The following is a 20,053-nucleotide window of genomic DNA, read 5'->3' as shown; positions in this document are numbered from 1 at the left end:
CTGTGATAGAAGAAGATAGCTGGTCACAGCAACAGTTGCATTTCCTGTGAATCTACTATGCCGTCGGCACGCGGGACCTTCCGACTCGTGGATACCTTTTCCACAAATCAACGTCGGCCCGCATGTACGCCGATCAGAACCCTTGCTGACCCATCAAAGAGATTGTATTCATGCCCCGACTGGAAATGCACCCCACATGGAATGACAAAATCCTTTAGTCTCAAAGCTGCCAATCAGTATGTTGTTGCGCTTTCTCCTCAAGCATAGCCTCTCCGTCCCAAGTTTACACATCCAATCACTCCGACACACACACACACACACACACACACACACACACACACACACACACAGCCAAACGGGGGTCGCCCAGGCAACAAGCTCTTTCAGACAACAACAATAACGGCAATGTATGTCCGTCAGTCACTCTCATCCTCAGTCTTTGACGTTGCGTGAAAAACATCCTTCAATGTTGGTGGTTCTTCTTTCTTTCTTTTTCTGTATTTTTTTTTTTTTACCTTTATTTTACCAGGTAGTCACTTGAGATCAAAGATCTCTTTTTCGAGCAAGACCTGGCCAAAATGGCAGCAAAGACAAAAACAAACATACAAAAATACACAAAACACAGACGGAGACATAAAAAGGCAAAGTGGGGCAAGGGGATACATTTGAGCTGCAGCAAATTAGATTGAATGGGATTGGGGGGAGATTGGAGGGTAGGGTAAAAAAAGGTAGAAAGAGGACATTTAATAATTTCACAAAAACACACAGGAGTCAGTTGGACACAGTGAGAATTCATTAATTCCCAAGAAAGCAAACCCTTTAAAAACATACAAAGATTTAATTGGACATCTCTCTCCCCTAATCCCCCCCTCCTCCTCCTCCTCCTTGGCAGCATGTCCCAAGCAGCAGGAGAAGAGACTCACTCTGATAAACAAACAAATCTAGACAAGACATTCTAAACAAAACCAAACAGGAAAACCGAGAAGGCCCCATGTATTTGCATCGTGTGTCGACATTCCCGATCCATTCCGGACATTATGCTTATTCGGTGTCGCAAGTCGAGCTAAGAGGCCAAAAACAAAATCCAAGACAATCTGTTGCCTAATCGTAACAACGCCTACGCCTCAGTAATCTGCTTAGCGTTATATATATATATATATATATATAATTATATATATATATATATATAAGAGGTGAGATTTCTAGAGTGTAGAGTGTGTGTGTTCTTCAGTCTCCGGTAAAAGGAGGGGAGCTATCGATCCAGACTGAGTGGCCTGCATGGTGACCCTGTTCTGGAGGGGATGAGGCGGGCCGCAGCGGTACTGATTATTGATCCGGGGGATGAGGCGGGCCGCAGCGGTACTGATTATTGATCCGGGGGGTGAGGCGGGCCGCAGCGGTACTGCTTATTGATCCGGGGGATGAGGCGGCCCACAGCGGTACTGATTATTGTTCAGATAAAATCAGTCTGAATCTGAATATCGGCCACAGGAACGTGTGCGTTGGCGTGTAGGGCAGCTCCCCTCATAGTGGATCAGTAGATTAATCAGTCGGTTTGGTCTTAGTCCATCAAGACATTGTTTGTCCATTAGTTGATCTTCATGCTTCCCCCCCCCCATGCTGAATTAATTACTTCCTGAAAGATGCATCTGGTCAGCACTAGATTTTAAGTGATAAGCATCTGGTCAGCACTAGAGTTTAAGTGATAAGCATCTGGTCAGCACTAGAGTTTAAGTGATAAGCATCTGGTCAGCACTAGAGTTTAAGTGATAAGCATCTGGTCAGCACTAGAGTTTAAGTGATAAGCATCTGGTCAGCACTAGAGTTTAAGTAATAAGCATCTGGTCAGCACTAGATTTAAAGAGATCCGTCCACATTGTTGCATTTCAAAGAAAACCTCACATTTGATAGATTTGTCAATTAAATCAACTAATCGATTAGTCGAAAAACCCAGTGACTATTAGAATGTATTTAGTGGAGGTGGACAGCCCTGTGTGTGTGTGTGTGTGTGTGTGTGTGTGTGTGTGTGTGTGTGTGTGTGTGTGTGTGTGTTGGTCAGGTTATTTGATCACATACAAAAGTACAAGAACAGCGCAGTGTGATGTATTTTCTAAAGTATCAAAGCAACTTGCTTGATCCATGTTAGAACAGAATCTTCAGACCTGCACGCACGCACGCACACACACACACACAAAGTAGTACAGTTCCTGATCGAGCTGGACGATATGCCCATGAGTTTTCCAGTACAAATAACAATGTAATATGACATATATTTTATGTCTTTTATTTTTGCAATACAATTTCAAAAGTGTTATAATAATATAACAATAGTATATATCACGGATGACGGTATAGTAGAAATCCATACCTTTGCATGGATCCATGGCGGTTAGTGATGCACCGATGTGAAAATTGTGGCCGATACCGATAACCGATATTAATATTGCTGTTCTGGCCGATACCGATATTTACTGATGTCGATATCTCTGTATAGAAAACACTTTTTTATGATAATCAAATAAAGAGCTATTTTCCAAAACGCATATTTTTTTTACTTTTGTAACTTATTTTCAGAAATGACTGATATTTTGAAACTATTTAAGGCCAAAACATGTAAAAAGATTTTTTTTTTTTTTTTTATAATATCGGCCCTATCTTGATATCGGACCGATACCGAGGTGTAAAAAAATGGCCATATCGGCCGATATTATATCGGCGGCCGATATATCGTGCATCACTAATGGCGGTATACCTTCATATTCTGAAAACTCCCAGCCCTAAGTCTTGTGCTTTGCTACTTGATATTCTGCTGACATCATCACACAGGGAACACGCCAGCTCATTTGTAATTCTGCCTACTTGTCTGCCACGCCAGAGGGTGAGCGAATGGAAACATTCGGCCTTGACCTCACATCCGTGACTCTACGTTTACGTGTGTGTCTGCGTTGACCGGGTAACGCATAGCTATGGCTGTTATGTAAAGAGAGAGAGAGAGAGAGAGAGAGACAGAGAGGGGAGAGATTCAACAGGCTAGATCACATCTCCCACACATGTGCGAGGAGACAGCTATACCCAATAAGACTGCACCGACGAAATGATTTCATTATAAAGTGCTTTATTATCTTTAAAAAATATATACCTTGACAAATGTCAAGCCTTTTTTCCTTTTTTTTTTTTTAAACTTTGACCAGTCAGCTGGTTCTTTTAGCGTTTATCGCTTTTTCTGGTCAAGCATGACCGACAGAAACAGGTTGAATGGGGTATAGATGGGGGAAAGACACTCTGAGAAAATACGGCTTGTCCGGGAGTCGAACTCGCTACCCCAGATCCGTGACGCGCACGGTTGTCCCCGACGCCGAAATAGCGTTCGACGTACGCGGTGAGCTACTGGAGCTCCCCGCTTTTTTTTCCCTTTTGAAGAAAAGACTACTCTGGAATGGAATTAGGGGAGGTTGAGCATCACTGTGTGTATCCTTTAATCCAGGTTACATAATCCCATAATCATAATGCTATAAAAACGACCATGTGGTGTGAGCTGGGGGTGAGCATACTCCCAACAGTATGACCATGTGATCCATGATTAGGAGAAGGTTAGCGTAATTTCATTGACACACGTCGGGCCGAATCGTACAGGCCTACTTCCGGCACTACCTCTCACTGAGCATGGGACGCGACTGGTCCGGACCCCCGTGGTTCAGGCACAACAAGCGCGTCACTTCAAGCCCGACTCTCATGAAGCCAGCTTCTGTGCTGCAAGGTTAATGCTTCACATAAAAATAATAAAAAATTGAAGCAAAGAGGGCGGCTACGTGGCGTAGTGGGCAAGGCGCTGGCCACGAATGACGGAGACGCTGGGCTTGCCTGTTCGAGCCCAGCGCTCCAGATTGCTTTCAGTTTAGCTGGTCGTTCATACTAATACACATTGGCCGTATTAGGGGGTGGGAAACTGATGGGTGGGGATCGGGCGTTGTGGACAGCGACTCCTACAGGTCGGTTGGTGCGCCTGCGCAGTAGAATCAGGAAGTGCCGGGGGCAGCGTGAGCCTCCCACGCGTTACTCCTCGCCACTGAGAGATCGAGCTGCGCAGGTGAAAAGATGCGACTGCTGTTACCTCAAGTACCGGAGGGGACTTGTGCTATGTATGACTTAGTCCACATTGCAGCCGGCTTGTGGGAGGCAAGAAACAGCGTTCGTGACAGGGGAGGGTTGAATTGGATGATACGAAATTGGGATGGGAGAAAATATAGAAAATGGGAGAAAAAGTGGATAAAATAAAAATAAAAAATTGAAGCAAAGAGAGCAAGAGAGGAGCGGTGCCACAAACGTACGCAAAGCATCAACTCTTTGTTCGTCACACAATCATTTTGTAGGCAAAACTCTTGCACGCGTATCTTTTGGAGGGGGGGGAAGAGTCTCTAGGGACATGACTGAATGACACACCTCCAACTCAATCACCCTGAGCATCGGGCCCCCCCCCAGGGCTGTGTCCTCAGCCCCCCCCTGCTGTATTCGCTGTATACACAAGTGTGTTCCATTCTACGCACACTGCTCTAAGATGTTTCGCAGTGCGAAGAAGATCTGTTCCGTACATCCTCTTCCCTTCCCGAAGCCTGCTTGCTCCCGTCTAGGCCTGCTGTCGATGGCTGCCTTCTTCCTGTTCAAGAGGACTCTGCAGAACACCTTGCTTGGAATAGATAGAAGGGGGGGGGGGGGGATTCCTCATCGGTTGTCACTAGGGATGTCCGATATTATCGGCCGATATCGGCAGTAAAATGTGATATCGGAAAATATCGGTATCGGTAAAAAAAAACAATACATTTTTTTTTCTTTTTCTTTTTACATTTATTTAACCTTTATTTACCCAGGCAAGCAAGTAAGAACCAATTCTTATTTTATTTATTGTCAAAAGTATGCATGTTGGTTTAATTCAACAACAAGAGATATGTAATGTTAATTTTTACTTTTTTAATCATCATATTTTGCACAGATAATGCTTACATTTAGAAAGCCTTTTGAATGCATCCAGTGAAATTATTAATTACCTGAAATTATTCAGTTTTTTTGGGGGGAAACCCTGCATATATCGGTATCGGTTGATATCGGTATCGGTATCGAAATTAAGAGTTGGACAATATCGGAATATCGGTATCGGTAAAAAAGCCAATATCGAGCATCCCTAGTTGTCACAGTTCTCTGTGTTTTCGGGGATTGGTTTCACTGTTCCAGATGTTTTGGAACAGGTTGGTCGGGACTCGCCTTCAGCACCTCAGCTTGAAGAGCATCTTATGCCACATCATGCCGTACCACTCTGTTGCTTCAGGACGACGGCGGTTCTGACCTCATCAAAGTCTGCGGGGCTGGTGTTCATTTCCAGGGTATCGTCACGTCAGTTGTTATGATGTCTGCGGGTCGTTCTGGTTCAGGGAGGTTGAGCACTTCCTGGAAACCTGGCAGCTTGCTCGCGCTTCTGACGCACATATGTTGCCATTCTTTTCCCCCCAACATGGGGTCGTTCGGTTTGTACATTTGCCACGGAGACGACGACGTGAACACTTCAAACTGCGGAGCCTAATACCCATCAGCACGCTGTAATCAAACCAGCCACAACAGGTTGCTCGTGATTCATGACGGGGGAGATGCGGAATTCAGACCGTTAACACTACTACTGCACGAAGCACTTAAGCAACACATGCGTGTCGTCGACACACTTTCAATTCTTTATTCGAATCCGCAGATCACATCACACGATACATAGGATTAAAGTATTATGGTTCAATATGCTTTAGGAAATATATGGATACAAAAAGCATCTTCTCTGCCACACTTAGGGCCGGGTATCGACAATTTTACGTTACCAATTGGATTGCTTCAATGACATTGAGTATCGAAAGACGCTGTGTCTTTTTCGATACCAAATTTCAATACCCAAGTAGTTTGTCTCATCAGTGTCGGCGAACTAATGAGCATGTTTGTTTCCAAGATATAAGGCTGGTGATGATTGGCCATTGCATACGTTCAACCCATCCAAAATGTAACGAAGCCTCCGATTGGCTCATACAGCAGCACATGTGATGCACATATCGTTTCGGTATCGGTATATAATCCTGGGTACGTATTGGCAATGGTATCAAATCATTTCAAATGATACCCAGCCCAAGCCACACTGCTAATAGTGGTTACCAATTTATTACACACACACACACACCACACACCACACAACACACACACACACACACACACACACACACACACACACACACACACACACACACACACACACACACACACACACACACACACACACACACACACACACACACACACACACACACACACACACACACACACACGGTTTGGCCTTGTTCTGGAAATCAAATGTAAGTCAGACTATGATCCATGTTAAGTGAGACTTGTGTGTGTGTGTGTGTACGTGCGCTGCATGCACAATCACACACACTCTTCATGAGTGTTTGCCCTGGCTCCTCAGACTCTATCGGAGCTCCAGGAAGCTTGACACAAGAGGGACGATCCCATAGCCTTCCTGTCTCCTATAAGTCCCACATTGTAAAAAAAAAAAAAAAAAAAAAAAAAAATCCTCGGAATAATAGATAGAGGAAGCATGACACTGACGGAAAGTTCCTGAACGTGGCGAAGAAGGCAACATCATTTCCTGCCGCGAGAGGTGGGGGTGGGGAGGGGTCCAGTCATGTGATCACATGCTATCCAGAACACGCGTTAACTGTTACTGAATCATAAGTCTGTTAAACAAATTCCAAGTGATTCACTGGGTTTCTAGGAAACAGCAACAATACAGTCAGTACAGTAACTGTGTGTTTTAATTGCTGAGGCGCAGGCCAGCGCTCAGAGAGATGAACCCTGGCAGATCATCTGGCTCGTCTGAACCCAAACAGACACCGATTCCTAAAAGGATGCTTACGGGCGGCGCAGCGGACTAAGCGTCTGTCTACCACCACAGAGACAGTGGGATCGAATCCAGCTGTGGTGCCGACCGTCCATACTAACACAATTGGCAGTGTTAGCGGGTGGGAAAGCCGGCGAGGGTGGGTCCTGGTCGTTGTAAAAACAGCGACTCCTACAGATCTGTCGGGGCGCCTGCACAGCAAGGTCGGGTCCTGGGAGAGGACCTTCCACACGTTACACTCCCCCAGTGAGAGTCTGCGCTGCCAGGTGAAAAGAAGCGGTGGGCTGGCTACACATGTGTCGGAGGAAGCATGTGATAGTCTCCGCCCTCCCAGACCGACGGTAGGGGGCAGAGCGTGCAACGACCAGGTAGGGGATTGGGAATTGGCATAACGACTAACATTGGGATTTTTTTTTTTATTAAATAAAAAGGATGCTTACAGATGAAGAGTTCCACAAAAAATAAGAAGACAGAGAGGCATAGCGGAATGAGCGCTCTGTGAATCGCATTTAGCCTAGTTCTACTCTAGAACAGAGAGACAGAAAGATACACAGAAAGAGTTTTTTCCCCCTTCCAAGCATCACTAGGACGTATTCCCCTCAGCGTTCAGATAGAAGACAAAGTGGTCACAGCAAGAAGGTCCTGGCCTGGGTTCGAATCCCGCTAGGGGACCAGGTTGCCGGGTTCTCCAAATCCACAATTCGATTTGACTTTCGATTTTAAGGCCACAGTTAGATTACATTTTAGTTTTAAACCTTTTTCAGCACTAAGACTGTGCCATTGTTAAAACTATCAAGTCTTGATTTGTAACAATCAACTGTCATTTACATTTTCACATTCTTCTTTTAAAAAGATAAGTCTACGTGGTATCAAGTGTGAAATAACCAATTTTTTTTATGTACCTAAAGGCCATATGGTCAAATAGTCATACAAACGATTAGATGATCAATCATCAACCTTTTTGATAAACATCTCTAGCTAGCTAGCTAATGTGTGACGTTGTGGTTCCCTGTATGCATGTTGTAGACAGCTTGACCCACAGCGTTAAAAACTGTTTGCTCTAGTATCCACCATCTGTCAAAATTATACTACAAGAACTGATTCACGGCTAGGGTTGGGTACCGTTCACATTTGAACCGATACCGTTAGCCGCCGGTACCTTTTCGGTACTTTCATTATATAAAGAAATGTACATTCTGTAAAACTAAAGTCTAAACTTCTACATTTCAACATTGTTATCACACCACACAAACTAAAACCACTCCCTACCTCCCTCTCCCAAACTGTTCCTACAATGATTTTTTTATGTTGCATTTATTATGTATTATTATTTTAAATATTATAATTATAAGTTTAAATATCAACATTATCTGGCCATCCTCAGTAAATACTTTCCAAAGACCAGAGATGGGATGTGCGCGCACACACACACACACTAGGGCTGGGCGATATGGCCAAAAATGATATCGCGATAACGGTATCGATAACAATATCATATCACTCGATATTATCGATATTGTTCTAAGTATTAAATTTTTTTTTTTTTTTTTAAACAACAGATGTATGTTTATTTTGCAGCAATTCTTTGTCGTTGCCGCCATCTTTAGTGTTACATCCCCTCACACTCCAGTTCTCAGGCTGCAGCTGGTTTAAAAGCTAAAGTAAACCGGCTTCTCTGCTGGCTGTGGCTCCAGGGGAGTTGAACAGTTCTGGCTCTGCTAGTTTATTTTCAATCTTTTGGCGCTTTTTTGGTGGACAAACCACCGCACATGTGCACTGTGACTCGTGACTGGAGTCTAGTTCTGCTAGCACACATAGCCTACTGTGTACAGACGGTTTCAAACTGTATTTTAAATTAGAAAGCAAACAAAATAAATGGACAAGAGACAAATAAATCTCAATTTGGTCAGTATTGTCATTTGGACAAGCAAAACCATTACTTTAAGTTGCAGGCAAGAAAGACAAGTCTGTCCACTGTTTCTGGTTTTAAAACTGCCCTGTTGCAGGTCACACAAAAAAATATATATATATATTTTTTAATATCGATTATAAAAAAAATATCGCGATAAATATCGTTATATCTCCCAGCCCTAACACACACACACAATGATTTTAGACTATTTCAGATAATGAAATTAAATGTTTTTATTACATGGCATTTTAACATTCGCCAAAATGCTTGATTGTGATTGGTCAATAGCGCTCCGTTGCCCCTAGCAGCGGTCAATTATTCATTCATTCAATTATTCAACAATTCATCGCTACGCGCAATAATGACCGCTGCTAGGGGCAACAGAGCGCTATTGACCAATCACAATCAAGCATTTCGATCGCAATCACGAAAGCTAAGCTTTACCCATTATGCACAGCTGCACTACATCAGGTGCAATCAAGTCCACACACCTGCCGCCGATGACAGAGGAGCCACAGAACAACTGCGTCTACATTTGATCTCGTCTTGTCGATGGTGTGAAATGAATTACGTATATTGTTAGTAAGTTAGCCCTGTAATAAGCGGGATAATGTAATAGCTATAATTGACCTCGGCGCGGCGCCTCTGTGTTCCAAAACGCAGTCTCGGTCAATTATTTTGCGACAATGACCTCGTTACATTACATACATACGTTACATACATCATCCCTTACATATCATCAACTATCCAGTTAGTATTTATAGTGTAACGTTTTGGCTACTTTAAATCATTGAACGTAGAGAGAGGGAGAGAGCCCCCCCCCCTTTTTTTCTAACTGGGCAGGTCTTAGGCATCGAAATATGGCACCGATTGATCTAACGTGAATCGGTAATCGGTAGTACTGATGTAATTCGGTCGATACCCTTAAAAGTACAGAGTTCGGGGCACCCAAGTGGCGACCCAAGTGGCGACCCATGTAACGCGCTGCGTCGCGAAGCGGCCGACCCGTCGTCCTTTGCCGAATGTCTTCCCCCCGCTCTGTCTCCCGTTCCTCCTCTCTCTCTCTCTCTCTCTCTCTCTCTCTACCGGACTGCCCGGTAGTACAAACAAAATAAAAATCTACCAAAAACATAATAAAAAACAATTTTAAAATAAAAAGTACAGAGCTCGGTACCCATCCCTATTCACGGCACTATATAATACAATTACAATATAATTAAATATATAACCAATTACTTTGTAGAAGTATTCTATTTAGTTCTCAGAGTTACTAGGATCTAGATCGTGTCCATTTTTACATTGGGTCCAATGGGATAGGAAGGTTTGACCAACCCCTGGTGGCTTTATAGAACAATACCTGCCACGGCCACCAGGGTGCATTTTTGCTATGGCCGAATATACAGTTTTGTTTCCAATATATCTATCAATATACATCTGCCAAATTTGGTGCTTTTATCACAAGAGGAACGATTGTCTTACTGGGCAGCTACGCCGCACCACTATAACGTCGTCTCTGTAATGGATACTTTGTTACTCCTCAGAGTTAACGTTAACTTTATCGTCAGGAAAATGTTTTGCCAAACCAGTGACTTGAGGGGAAGCGGGAGAATCGTCCAGTTCCGTTTCTCCATCATCTCCGTCTCCAGCAGTTGCCATCGTGTCTCGAAAGGTAATGCAGGCTGCCCGGTAAGCTAACTAGCTAGCGTTGACTATAGCAGCTACCAGTACCACCCAGCAAACCATCTCTTTCAACTGCTGCCCTCTGGTCGAAGGTACAGATCCATCCAGTCCGGAACCAGCAGACTGACCAACAGCCTCTACCCACGGGCTGTCAGGATGCTCAACGACGAACATCAACTTACTCCCCCCCGCATCCCACCCCCGGTGACATAACTCCCACTCCCACATTACAACAATAACTGTGAACCGGACTTGCATTGCTGCACTATACAATATTTCATCCTTTGCAAGTCAACGCCCCCCCCCCCCCCCCCCTCCTTCCATTAACTCACTGGACTGAAATATTTATATTTATTAATTTATTTGCACTAGCACTAAATGCACTTGGGACAATGATGGTATGTTATATATTGAGGACATTGGGACATTGATACTTTATTACTATATTACTATTATTATTGACATTATCATTTTGCACATGCTATATCTTATGTTTGTATGCCAGTGGTGATGTTCCTAAAAAAATGTCGTTGTACCAACAATGACAAATAAAGATCTATTCTATTCTATGCTCGTCTTCGGACGCGTGCAAGTAGGCGGGATGGAGATAAAACATTTATACTGGGAGAATCGCAAATCTGCCTGTGATTTCGAAGGTCAAAATCGTGTGCTCATTTGGAATTGGACGTCTACCCCCACAGCTCTCGATTACCCACTGCATTGAAACTGTCGTTTAATTTTCAGCTCTCACTTGTGATTATTTTCACTGTTTATCCTATTCTCAGCCACTAATGTTACTATTTGTCTCAGTTTGTTGGCTCAATGTTGTCAGTGTTGTGTGTCAAATGAATGCTTCCAACATTGGGACCCAATAAAAATCTTAATTTCTCCTGGATTCAGATTTTTACTCTTTAACTTTTTTACTACCAAGTTTGTATAAGTTAGAAATTACAAAAAGTTAACATTTTCTTTGATTTAAAAAGTGACACTTTCCCCGTTTCTGAAGTGGGATTTTTGGATTTCGATTGTGCTTCACTGCCTGTAGGCTCCTCTCTGGTTCCAGTCAAGTTGATGTCCTGATATCAAAACAATGATAATAAATCAAATAAACTAGCGCCCCCTTTGAGCATCTCAGCCCGCCTTTCAACAATTCTACACCCAGCGCCCCCCCCCCCCCACCAACACTGTATGAACACCCCCTGGGGTGAGTGGTACCGGCCCCATTGAGGAACCCTATACTACAGACAGTGCCACTCTCTGGGTACATCACTCACTAAAATCTTGGGGGGAACCTCCTCTGGGGAGGCCATCACCTCCTCCTCCTCCGGTGTCACCGTCGGACATGCCTCGAAGTCTGTGTGCCCTAGATCCTGCAGATAGTGGAAGAGAGGAGAGTTCTACAGAGAGAGAGAGAGAATGATGGAGTATAGGAGACAGATGGAGAGGGAGAAGGGGGGGGGGGGAATGTGGAGATTAGAAGATCACTCTACTGTGGGTTGAGAGTTCACACACACACACACACACACACACACGTTCATCCTGATTCCGTCCCCGTTTTCCTGCGTGGATCCGAAGGTGTCGCGAGTCGCGACCCTGATAAGTGTGAGACACGACATATCCTTGATTTGCACCGGCTGGCCGGAAGTCCCAGGCGGGCAGGCAGGCAGGCAGGCAGGCAGGCGGGCAGGCAGGCAGGCAGGCAGGCAGGCAGGCAGGCAGGCAGGCAGGCAGACTCATCATCTGGAGTTTACCGCTCCACCCTGTCTCCTCTCACCCACACAGCTGCCACCCTTGTTATGGCTTAAGAGCATCCATTAGCGCGCCGCTGCATATGCAAAATAGCTGACAAACTCAGCCCGACTTTGCTAAGACATTGTCCCAAGCGCCCTGGCCTGCTGTGGTGCAATCCTATTTGTCGTCCCCCCCCCCCCCCCCCCCCGACCCTTTTGCATCTAATCTGGGCAAAGTCCAGTGCAGCGATGGATTTAAAATGAAACACTTAGGTTGATTGAAACAGCATGATGAGACAACATTATTTTCTTGGGAAAAGAAACCAACCACAGCCACTGAATGGGGGGGGGGGGGGGGGGGATACATCCATATGAAGTAGTAGGTCTGCAAATACTGTACAGTACACACACAGTGTCCATAAAGTAAGTCAGATAGTCCCATTTGAGACATTTCCATTGGCTGTTGGAACAAAGAAAACTTTAAGATGTGTTAGCAGCATGCATGCCAAATTGGCCATTATTAATAAACAGTGGGAAGAGAGGCATTACATGCTCCAGTTTGACCACCAAACGATGACTGACCCAGTTCTCTGCCAACTGTCTAGTAGGAGGCGGAGGAGGAGGCGCATCTGGCCACATCTGCAGAGGGCGGAGGGCCATCTCTCTGACATATGTGTGGCTGATCGCCACAGGCGGCAGGCGCTGATGATGAATATAAAACCCCACAAAAGCTACTCACTTGCATCATTGTCGGACGGAATCTGAACGCATGGTACTGACACTGACAGCAATCACAGGTTTGTATTGTGAAACGACGCATAGGGTCTTCCTCCTCCTCCTCCCCACCCCAGTTCTATTCTGCTGCTTAGTTATGATGATGATGAAATGGACAACATTACGCACAGCAGCCCCAGCTCAGCCAGACTCATGACCACTGGTGACCATCAGACCAGAGCTGCTGGACAGACACACACACACCACCTTGCTAACTAACGCTACTACGAGCCAAATGTTGTGGGTTGTATTGTATACCAGCGCCGCACAGCAACAGGGTTATAGCGAGGTTGTCGTTAGCCGGCGGGGCTAGTAATGTCAACGTCAGTGACAAAGCATTTGTATCTCATTGCACGTTTATAATATAGATCACACAACCGCTGACTTGAACACAACAAACCTCAAATACCACATCTTCGTCAAACTCCTCCTCAGTCATTGCTCTCCGCCATCGATACCCAACCCGTTGTCTCTCATTCTGGAATTGTAGTCGCTTCCAAAAGGACACAGTTGCCTGGTAGGGAGAGAAGTTGAAAAGGAGCCTGTTAGCAGGTCGCTAGCTGCGCAAAGCCAAACTTTGCGCAAAACTCCAATTCCCAGAATCCAACGCGCCCCGTTACTTCCTCTCGGGTGAGCAGCCAGTGCTCCCCTAGTGGTCGCGGGCGGCAGTGGTCCCTAACTAACAGAAGGCAGCGTCGGGGAGGAAACAGTGCTCCCCTAGTGGCCGCGGGCGACAGTGGTCCCTGGCAGCGTAGGGTATATCTGCAGAGCCGCAAGCCCACAACGTCTTCGTGGGCGGGGCTTCGTGGCTTGCGGCTCTGCAGATATACCCTACTCAAGGAAACAGCACCGTGGCTAAAAAACTTCGGGAAAAATGGAAAAAGTAACACGACGAGTAAAGATAAAGAATGTATCCACGCATCCGCCGTTAAAATGAGGAATAATACTAATGGACGTGTAATTTTTTTCTGTCTCGCAAATCGGTCTTCAAGCTGACAATGGTGTTGAACGTGGAAGAAAAAACACAGAATTCCGTGCCATTCCATTGAAAGTGATTCGACTCTCATGGAGAAAGGAACCCGTCGGGAGTCATGAGCGCAGGTTGGTTTCCTGGAGCAGCTAACGGAGCTTTAGCTAAATAAACCCTGCTCTGCAAAGTGGCTATTTGTGGTTAAAGCAACAACAAAAAAAACGTATACTTTTGCATTTGACTTTGTTTACAGAAAATGAAAAGAAAACACCCGTGTTGAACTTTATAGCCGACGTTAGCATTAAATCTATTTTTTGCCTACACAGTTAATTCATAATGGTATCTAAAAAAAAAAAAAAAAAAAAAGCAAAACAAAACAGAAAAAGCAAGAGAGGGTAAAAACTCGACCTCAATTTCAATGGATCCTAACTGATTATTATTACATGATAATAATGCAGCTCTTATTCCATCTCTGGATCCTAACTGTTATTACATGATAATAATGCAGCTCTTATTCCATCTCTGGATCCTAACTGTTATTACATGATGATAATAATGCAGCTCTTATTCCATCTCTGGATCCTAACTGTTATTACACGATGATAATAATGCAGCTCTTATTCCATCTCTGGATCCTAACTGTTATTACACGATGATAATAATGCAGCTCTTATTCCATCTCTGGATCCTAACTGTTATTACACGATGATAATAATGCAGCTCTTATTCCATCTCTGGATCCTAACTGTTATTACATGATAATAATGCAGCTCTTATTCCATCTCTGGATCCTAACTGTTATTACATGATGATAATAATGCAGCTCTTATTCCATCTCTGGATCCTAACTGTTATTACACGATGATAATAATGCAGCTCTTATTCCATCTCTGGATCCTAACTGTTATTACACGATGATAATAATGCAGCTCTTATTCCATCCCTTGTTGCAGCAGAGCCACTGTCAGTCCGGCAGCAGGGCTCACATCAGTCCTTTGTCTCTAAAACAGCTGTACCGCTGCTGATCTGTGCAACAAGTTGATCAAACGTGATACCAACAGATTGCTGCTGTGCCTCCTCCTCGGCGAGGCATCGTAAACATGTCCTTGGAGATGAAGCAGGAGTAGGACACTTTCCACCATACCGGCCCACCACTTGTACAGATTCCCCCCCCCCCCCCCCCCCACGGAATGAGCGGTTTTTGGGTCATTCAGGCTGAACATCCGCTTGATGACTCCGCTTCTCGTGGTGGTGTCGCCTGGCTAGGAGTTCCTAGTAGCAGCGGTGCGAGAAGAAGCGAGCGAGGCCTGCTATATATAATCTCATTGCACGGCTTTTAAGTCAGGTTTGATGGTGGATAAAATCGGGTTTGACTCGTCGCAGCCTGCCCTATTTTCAACTAAACTAATTTGAGCAAGAAAAGATAGCAGCACGCTGTGATTTACTATAGTCCAAAAGGCGCATGACAAATGTCCATTGTTCAAAGCTCACTACTACTAACTGACCTCCATCATGCTTCACTCTCTTCTTGATCCAAACAGGCAACAACAACAACAGAGATCAGTGGAACTGATCAACATGGCAGGCTCCTCGATGGACAGCGAAGAGGGGCGTGATTTGGAATCAATGCTGAATCTGTATTCATAATTCAGTTTTCCACTTGGCTGCAGCCAGTGAGAGAAGTGTGCTCTGCTGTTTACTGCCTACTCTGTCAGAGCAGAGAGGGACATGCACAGAGTAATGCCATTAAAATGTATCAAAGTGTCTCTGTGAAGATGTGGCCGCCCCAGCCATACCCAGGTCTACAGAGACCGGCTTGTTATTTATGTTTTATTCTGCAGAAGCGTATCCAAAATGCTTGACTTCAAATTAATTTGATGTACATATATACTCCACTCCTGCTACTGAACCACGTCAGTCCCCCCCCCCTGTGACCTAAGGGGAGGTCGGCCTCTGTGGCTCTGACCCAATCCCCAACCATGCCTCCCTCGCAGCTGTCTAATCCGTACTCGACCCATGTTAGGCATATAGGCAAGAACAGGGCTCCTTAAACTTCTCCCGCATGGGACCCAAGATGTCAAGTCAAGAGTTTTATTTGTCACGGCATACGAGTATACAATGAAATGCGGGTGGTCTTGCCCGCAACGATGTGCAATACAGTGGTACAACATATAGTAGAATCCAATACAAAAAACATTGTGCAATAACAGGTAACATGGTGTGACATCTCGGTATCTGTACATAGTTATTTACAGAGTATATAGGACATGCTAGGTAGCTTTGGTAGTGCAATACACTGTTACTGTTGCTAATACTAATTTAAAGTGGCCTTTCCTTTTGGCAATAAGTGTGCGTGTGTGCGGCATGAGTGTTAAAGTGGCTGCTAGTGTGTGAGCGTGCTCAGCGTGCGTGTCGTGTGTGTGCTTGTGTGTGCTTGTGTGTGGATAGTTCAGTTTCTGTGTCTCTCAATGTTCATTGTTCAAGGCTCTGATGGCCTGGGGGAAGAAGCTGAGCCTAAGCCTCTCCGTCCTAGTAGCTGGGGTTCGCAGGCGTCTGCCTGACCTCAGCAGCTGATGAGTAATGGTCTCATCCTGGGACCCTGTCGCATAAAAGAAAATACTGGCGCGGTGCTCGTATAAAACAGGGGTTTTTAAGAAACAATAGGCAAGTTGGAGCTTCAATGGCAGTGTGCTCTGTTATCCATTCAAAGAGAGACACTTAGGGAAGTGGTTGTCGTCTCTGCATTCATTCTTTTCCTTCTCCTTTTCTCCGCAGGTGTAAAGAAGCCTCCATTGGCTCCCAAACCTAAAATCCCCGTCGCCGCCGCCAAGCCCTCGCCCCCTCCCATCGCCCCCAAGCCAGGTGTCGTCGTCCTCACCCAGCCCCCCCCCGTCCTCACCCACCCCTCCCCCACAGCCCTGACCAGAGCCAAGCCCGCCGTGGCGCCCAAACCATGCATCCCCAAAACGTTGTCCTCGCCTCCTCCCTCCGCCTCGGTCCCGCCCTCCTCCAAACCCGGTGTGCCCCCCTACGGCGCCCAGTCTCAGGAGGAGGAGGATCAGCAGGAGGCCTCGTCGGACGACAGCCTCTACTCCCTCCTCAACTCCAAGAACGGGATTCTATCCAAGCCCGGCGGCGGAGACCGGCGCGGCGACTCGGACTACATCATCCCCACCTGCTGCGCCTCCTGCGGGCTGTGGGACTGCTCCCGCTGTTGTTGCCGCCGCCTGGGAAACGGAGACGCCGTCGATGATATAATCGAGAGCGACGGCGACGTCGTACACGGCCCGTCGTGGCGGAATGGGAATTCCGCGGAAGGTTGTGAAACGCCGGCGGCGGTGGGCCGGCAGGACGAGACGGAGAACGGGGAGGAGGAGGAGGAGGGATCGGGGGGGCGAAATAAAGCTGGAGGGGCGACCGCCGGCGACCCTAGACACCACAAGGACAAACCCCAGAGACAGAAGAAGCGCCTGGAGAGGGGGAGGCGGAGCAGAGACGGGAGGGGGACCGAGCCACAGCAGCGGCGGGGGGGGAAGGACTGTGAGGCCGGGAGACACCAGGAGGACTCTGTGGACCGGCCCCCCGCCGAGGGGGCAGAGACTGTGGGCGGGAACGCTGATGATGCCCGGCCCGAGCATTCTAACGCGGCGATAATAACAGACGATGGCTCTGAGCTAGCCTGTTCCGACGGCGTCGTCGCTTTCTCCCCCACTCTCGCCCCCCTCCATCGGCCGGCCTCTCCGACGACACCGTCGCCCCCCGAGTCCTCCCAGGAGGTCCACCACGGTGAGGAGGCCGGCGGTTCTCTCTCTCACACGGAGTGCAGCGGTGCGCCGCCTACCTGGTCGCCCCCTGACCCGCAGGTCCCCGCGCCCCCCAGTAAGCCCTTGCCCGTCCCCCACCCACGCAGGCCCAGGAAGGCTGCCCTGGTGAGGCAGGCCTGCCTGGAGGGGAGTGGTGCCCTGCAGGAGGGGGTGTCGGAGGAACTCGCACCGGGGATTGAGGTGGGGGGGGAGGCAGAGTGGACGGGGGGGAGTCTCGCCGGTCTGTCTCTCTGCTCGCCGGGGGGGGAGGAATCCTCACAGGGGGGCGCGTGTGACGACAACAACCCCCCCCCACCCCGACAACAACAACAACAGCCAGACGCTGATCCCGATGCGCCCATGCCCCCCCCTCGTCAGACCTCCCTCTCGTCCCGCCTCCACAGGATAGCCCCCCACACGCCCGCCGCCTCCCTCAACAGGAACGCCTCCCACTCCCTGGACCTGCTCTCCCGGCCCGAACCCGACACACTGACCCACAAAGGGGTGGCACAGAGGGAGGACGGCGAGGAGGAGGCGGAGGAGGACGGGTACGGGGACTTTGAGCGCTACCCCATCACTCACAGCCTGCCCAAGCAGATCAAGCTGGGCTGCCACCCGCCGCCGAAGGCCAGGAAGGCCCTGTCCACCGAGGAGGACTCGCCGAGGGCCCCTCCCAGGAAGCCCCAGAGACACAGCCTCCCGGCGGCCCACCCCCCGTCCGTCACCCCGCCCGCCCCTCCTCACCACGCCAACACCCCCATGAGGGAGCTGCCTGCCCCTCCTCCCCACGAGAAGACCGCCTGGCGCTTCCCCAGGCCCTGCGTCACCTTCTTCAGCAGACAGATACCCAGCAGGAGCAGTGTGCCCCCGCAGGGCAGAGCGCCCCCGCTGGGGGGCAAGCAGAGGGCGCAGTCGTTCTCCGCGGCGGACCTGGGCACCCGCGTCGACGGCCAGAAGAGGGGGGGCCTCTCGTTCCGCAAGCTGCTTGAACTCAGGCTGTCCGTCAAGAATCTGCCCAAGTTGCTGCTGGCCAAGGGAGGGCACTCTCTCGACTGTACCAGCGCCGTGGTGGGCACGTACGGGGACGTTAACAGTCTGGACCGGTCCACGGGGGGGGAGGACACGACGGGGGAGGCTAACGGCAGCGCGGAGGGGTCGGTGGAGTACGAGAACGTCCCGCTGTACGAGGAGATCCCGGAGTATATGAACCTGCCGTTCCACGGCGCGCGGCTGGGCTGGCCACACCGCGGCTGTGACTCGGACATCTACGAGGTGCAGGACCCCTACGAGAGATCCCTGGGGGGCCGCGACTACGAGAGGTAACGCCGTTTTGGTTTATGATACACAGGGGGAATTTGAGCCTTTTAGGGCGACGCATATAGCCAGCCGCCTTTCCTCGCGAACGAGATGACAAATAGCGGCGGATGGATGACTGATTCTGAACAGTTCTTTCCTCCGGCTTGGCAACGAGTCACACGTCGGCAGAGTCGGTATCAGGTTGTGTGACACGTCGGTGACTCGTGTTTCAAAGGGGATGGCACAGCGGCACAACATTGTACCCTGCCTCTGCCTCTGTCGGTCGGTTCATTTGTTGCCTAAAGCGAAATAACTCAGTCATGCCATCACTCTATAGTACTTATATTGTTTCCACAGTACAATGGGACAGACCGACTAACTGAGCTTTATAAATGATTTCCCGCCGGTCAAGATGGAAAAAGCGAGGGGGAGACTTGTTATGTGTAGAACAATACCATGCTGGTATATTATTGCCACCCTGGTTTCTGTGTGGGTGTGTTGCGTTGGCGTAGTAGAAAAGACTCACGCACATCCCAAATGTAGTCACGGGTGCTAGACTTGAAATAGATCTGTAATGTTTGTGAAAAAAAAGTCTGCACACCGTCTAGTGTTCCCAAGTTTTAATGTACTTGAACACAACGTTTCGGCCTGTGGCCTTTTTCAAGTGTCAACGACATGTGAAAAGGGGTGGGGTATATATACATATACACATTAAAGGTCAGGGTTGAGCCAGGTCAATCAATTAGCCTATAGGCTACACATTTACAGACCATATTGCAGCTCAAGTGCCTAGAACATAATGGTACATAGTAACAATAACAGTAGTACGGTAGTTTAGTAGTTAAATGTGACACACCTTCACATGCCAAAATTGAGAAAATATATAATAAGAAAACTTAAACAGAAAAATTTATAAAAAAAACACAAAATCAGGACAGAATGTGTGTATTTACAGGAAGGGTTTAA

At 47.5% G+C, this 20,053-nt stretch overlaps 2 protein-coding genes across 2 annotated transcripts in view; one reads left to right on the top strand and one right to left on the bottom strand.

The window, feature by feature from the left end:
• The window catches only part of vezt (vezatin, adherens junctions transmembrane protein), a 35,908-nt gene extending 22,343 nt beyond the window's left edge, over nt 1-13,565 (bottom strand). Inside the window, exons 1-2 of the mRNA XM_084330496.1 lie at nt 13,419-13,565; nt 11,789-11,911 (exon numbers count right to left, since the gene is read on the bottom strand). Of these exons, the coding sequence (XP_084186622.1) occupies nt 11,789-11,911; nt 13,419-13,457 (162 nt within the window). The 5' untranslated portion in view covers nt 13,458-13,565. The remainder of the gene's footprint in view (nt 1-11,788; nt 11,912-13,418) is intronic.
• A 335-nt stretch (nt 13,566-13,900) lies between these two features.
• Nucleotides 13,901-20,053, top strand: part of fgd6 (FYVE, RhoGEF and PH domain containing 6) — a 49,247-nt gene continuing 43,094 nt past the window's right edge. Inside the window, 2 exon segments of the mRNA XM_084330495.1 lie at nt 13,901-14,119; nt 16,764-19,110. Of these exon segments, the coding sequence (XP_084186621.1) occupies nt 14,110-14,119; nt 16,764-19,110 (2,357 nt within the window). The 5' untranslated portion in view covers nt 13,901-14,109.

The sequence above is a fragment of the Notolepis coatsorum genome (genome assembly GCF_963971535.1).
Source record: "Notolepis coatsorum genome assembly, chromosome: 15".
In the NCBI taxonomy this organism is placed as follows: Eukaryota; Metazoa; Chordata; class Actinopteri; order Aulopiformes; family Paralepididae; genus Notolepis; species Notolepis coatsorum.
This window is presented reverse-complemented; position numbering and strand designations above follow the sequence as displayed.